This window comes from Amphimedon queenslandica, unplaced genomic scaffold, assembly GCF_000090795.2.
Source record: "Amphimedon queenslandica unplaced genomic scaffold, v1.1 AMPQUscaffold_13193, whole genome shotgun sequence".
NCBI classification, from domain to species: Eukaryota; Metazoa; Porifera; class Demospongiae; order Haplosclerida; family Niphatidae; genus Amphimedon; species Amphimedon queenslandica.
The window spans coordinates 73,192-75,954 of record NW_003546571.1 but is presented as its reverse complement, the minus strand read 5'-3'; the positions used below and the strand labels follow the sequence as shown (position 1 = coordinate 75,954).

The window sequence follows — 2,763 nt, the reverse complement described above, 5'->3', positions numbered from 1 at the left end:
ATGATAATTATTGTCATGACAATTAAAACATCTAAATTATATATCATTATTTGGCTATTGCATTCTTTAATGTTTGTGATTCAGTACAATATCTAAAAAATAAATGTATAAGAGTTGTAATTGGACTCGCCACAGTTGTGTAGGCCGAAACTAAGCAGTTTGGTTATCAATCCTTCATTAAAATTTGTCATTTTAAAGGAAACAATACTCCTTCATAAAATTCTGCAAAGTAGGGTTTGAAATCTTTGTACTACTTTTATAAATTATTATTTTTTATTAATTAACATTAATAATTATTAATTGAACTATTAATTATTATTATGGTTGAACTCAACCCCCTTGTTTCTTTTATTTTTTGACAACCCTACTTTTTCTTATTTAATAGAAATTTTTTTTATTTACTTGTATACATTAATTTTTTAAATTTTCAATATTGTATTGAATCCCAAAATTCAAAAAATGCTTTAGCCTATCCATAATTTAGATTTTTTATTGCAATGACACGTTATTCAATCACTACTAGCTGAAAAGTCTTATTTATATATATCACAATAATTAATTTACATCATAGTATTGTAGTAGAGCAATCAATAGGTACAGAGGCATAATTATTATTAAAATTCTATTTACATTGTAGTCTGCCTGTTACCATTTTCTGCAAAGTAGGGTTTGATAATTTTGTATTATTTTCATGAATAAATTATTTTTTTTTAAATTAAAGTTTATTATTATTAATTGAACTATTAATTATTATTATGGTTAAACTCAACCCCCTTGTTTCCTTTATTTTTTGACAACCCTACTTTTTCTTATTTATAGAAATTTTTTTATTTACTTGTTTCCATACTTTTTGTTAAATTTTATTAATTCATAATCCTTTTTATTGATAATTATAATTTTTGCCTTAGGTATTAATTCATTAATGGAAGAAAAGAATTTTGAAATAAGAACCATAAGAAGACCCACCACATTATAGAAACAGTTTTTGAATTTTAGAATCATTAATTATATTCATAGCCTAACTCATAATTATTAATCAATAGTTGTCATTACTAATATCTTTGTCCGATTCTGAAACTATTTAATAACATTCAGCTTCATTTGCCACTTTCCCGCTCACAGCTCAAACTTTTCCGCAGTTTACGAGACCTGCATTGTGGAAATACACATTAATAGACCACATGAATACATTCCAATGTGCAAACAATTATTTTTGTATTTTTAATGGCACACAATAAAAGATGCATTGGCAAGCATTCATTTATATTGACTAAAGAAAGTACTTACTGTGGCCATTATTAATGATATAATCATCAAGCTAATCTACAGTATGTAACCTAAAATCATAACCTATAACAAAAATACATAAGACATTTCACAATACTCTCCATCTTACTACATATTCCATTGCTAAGACTACAATAATATGAAACCTATACAGATGTAAAATGGCACCTACTACTGCAAGATACAACTACTGATCAAGGAGCTGCAACAAAACATTAAGAAAGAAATTAATTTATTTTCAACAATCTAAATCTAGAAGTGCCTTTAATTATATTTCACATTCCAATATCAAGCAAAAGTATTGCTGAGTCAGCAAATTATTTCCAGCTGTAATTACCTGTAAAGCATAGTAATAGAAACATATCAAAAGCAAGCAATGTAAACTCACAGGCTAATAATAACAATAGCACTTACCAATCACATCAAACCTCACTCTTTAACACCACATTGTAGTCCTTGTGCCAAGTACATAAGTACCTATAAAAAGTATGTATGTGACATACTAACTAACAATGATAATGGTAGCATCTACAATGTTTCTGATTGGATCATACATGGCATGTATTTTAGACATAATATTGCTTACTAATGCTATCCTCATTTAAGATACTTTCATGACCTGCTTAAAGTGTAACTGCATTTATTTTTTGGGTATTTTTTTATTTGCTAAATGTGTTGCTTATAACAAAAAATGGCCTTCTGCAACTTTTCTCTGGTTAAAAAAAATATTCCCTGAGATTTTGAGCTTCAAAGTTGCACTTTTTGCTTCCTGCCATTTTACTTCCTGTCGGTGGGTGCGGCTTTACGTGACGTCACAAGAGGCATTGGAAGAGTCTGTCTGCTTTATAGCTATAGGAATGCCCAACCATTGTGTGGCATTTGGCTGCAGTAATTCAAGTAATAAACATAGCATCAGCACTTTCCACTTTCCTAAAGACCTTGCTCTAAGGAAGCAATGGATTTTGAATGTAAAGAGGACAAGAGATCACTGGAAAGGACCAACTTCCAGTTCTGTTATATGCAGCTGTCACTTCACTGAAGACTCTTTTGAAGAATCATTAAAGCACTACCAGTCTTTTAGCATCAAGAGAAAAAGGAAGTTGAAGCCAAATGCTATTCCTACTATATTTAAGAGGCAATGTGAGAGCGATGTTGAGGAACCTAAGTCAAAAAGAAGGAATGCAGTAGAGAAAAGAAAGAAACATAGGGTATGATTGCCATAGCATCAGTGATAATGTTTAATCAGTAGCGTTCACTTGCAGATAGTTAAAGATCTTGTTACTTCTAGCTTGCCAGCATGTGAAATGAAACTAAGTATTTCACTACGGTGTGTTAAAGTTCAATGCATCTCAGGATACAAGCACTCAAGGAGAAGTCTTACATAAGCATGTCAAAGTTCAAACTATTCATAAAAGAAGATCAAAAGGTATGCAACATTACAGCAATAGGATTGCTCTATATGGACTTATTAGGAAT

General features: G+C 30.0%; 1 protein-coding gene across 1 annotated transcript; it reads left to right on the top strand.

Moving 5' to 3' along the window:
• Positions 1 to 2,144: 2,144 nt before the first annotated feature.
• Positions 2,145 to 2,501, top strand: LOC109584603 (THAP domain-containing protein 10-like). The gene has a single exon (XM_020000411.1). It carries the CDS (start codon positions 2,145 to 2,147, stop codon positions 2,499 to 2,501), a length of 357 nt encoding a protein of 118 aa, XP_019855970.1.
• Positions 2,502 to 2,763: the final 262 nt, after the last annotated feature.

What these genes read in the sequence shown, in the direction of transcription:
- LOC109584603 (XM_020000411.1), top strand. Translation starts at nt 2,145, where the DNA reads ATGCCCAACCATTGTGTGGCATTTGGCTGCAGTAATTCAAGTAATAAA.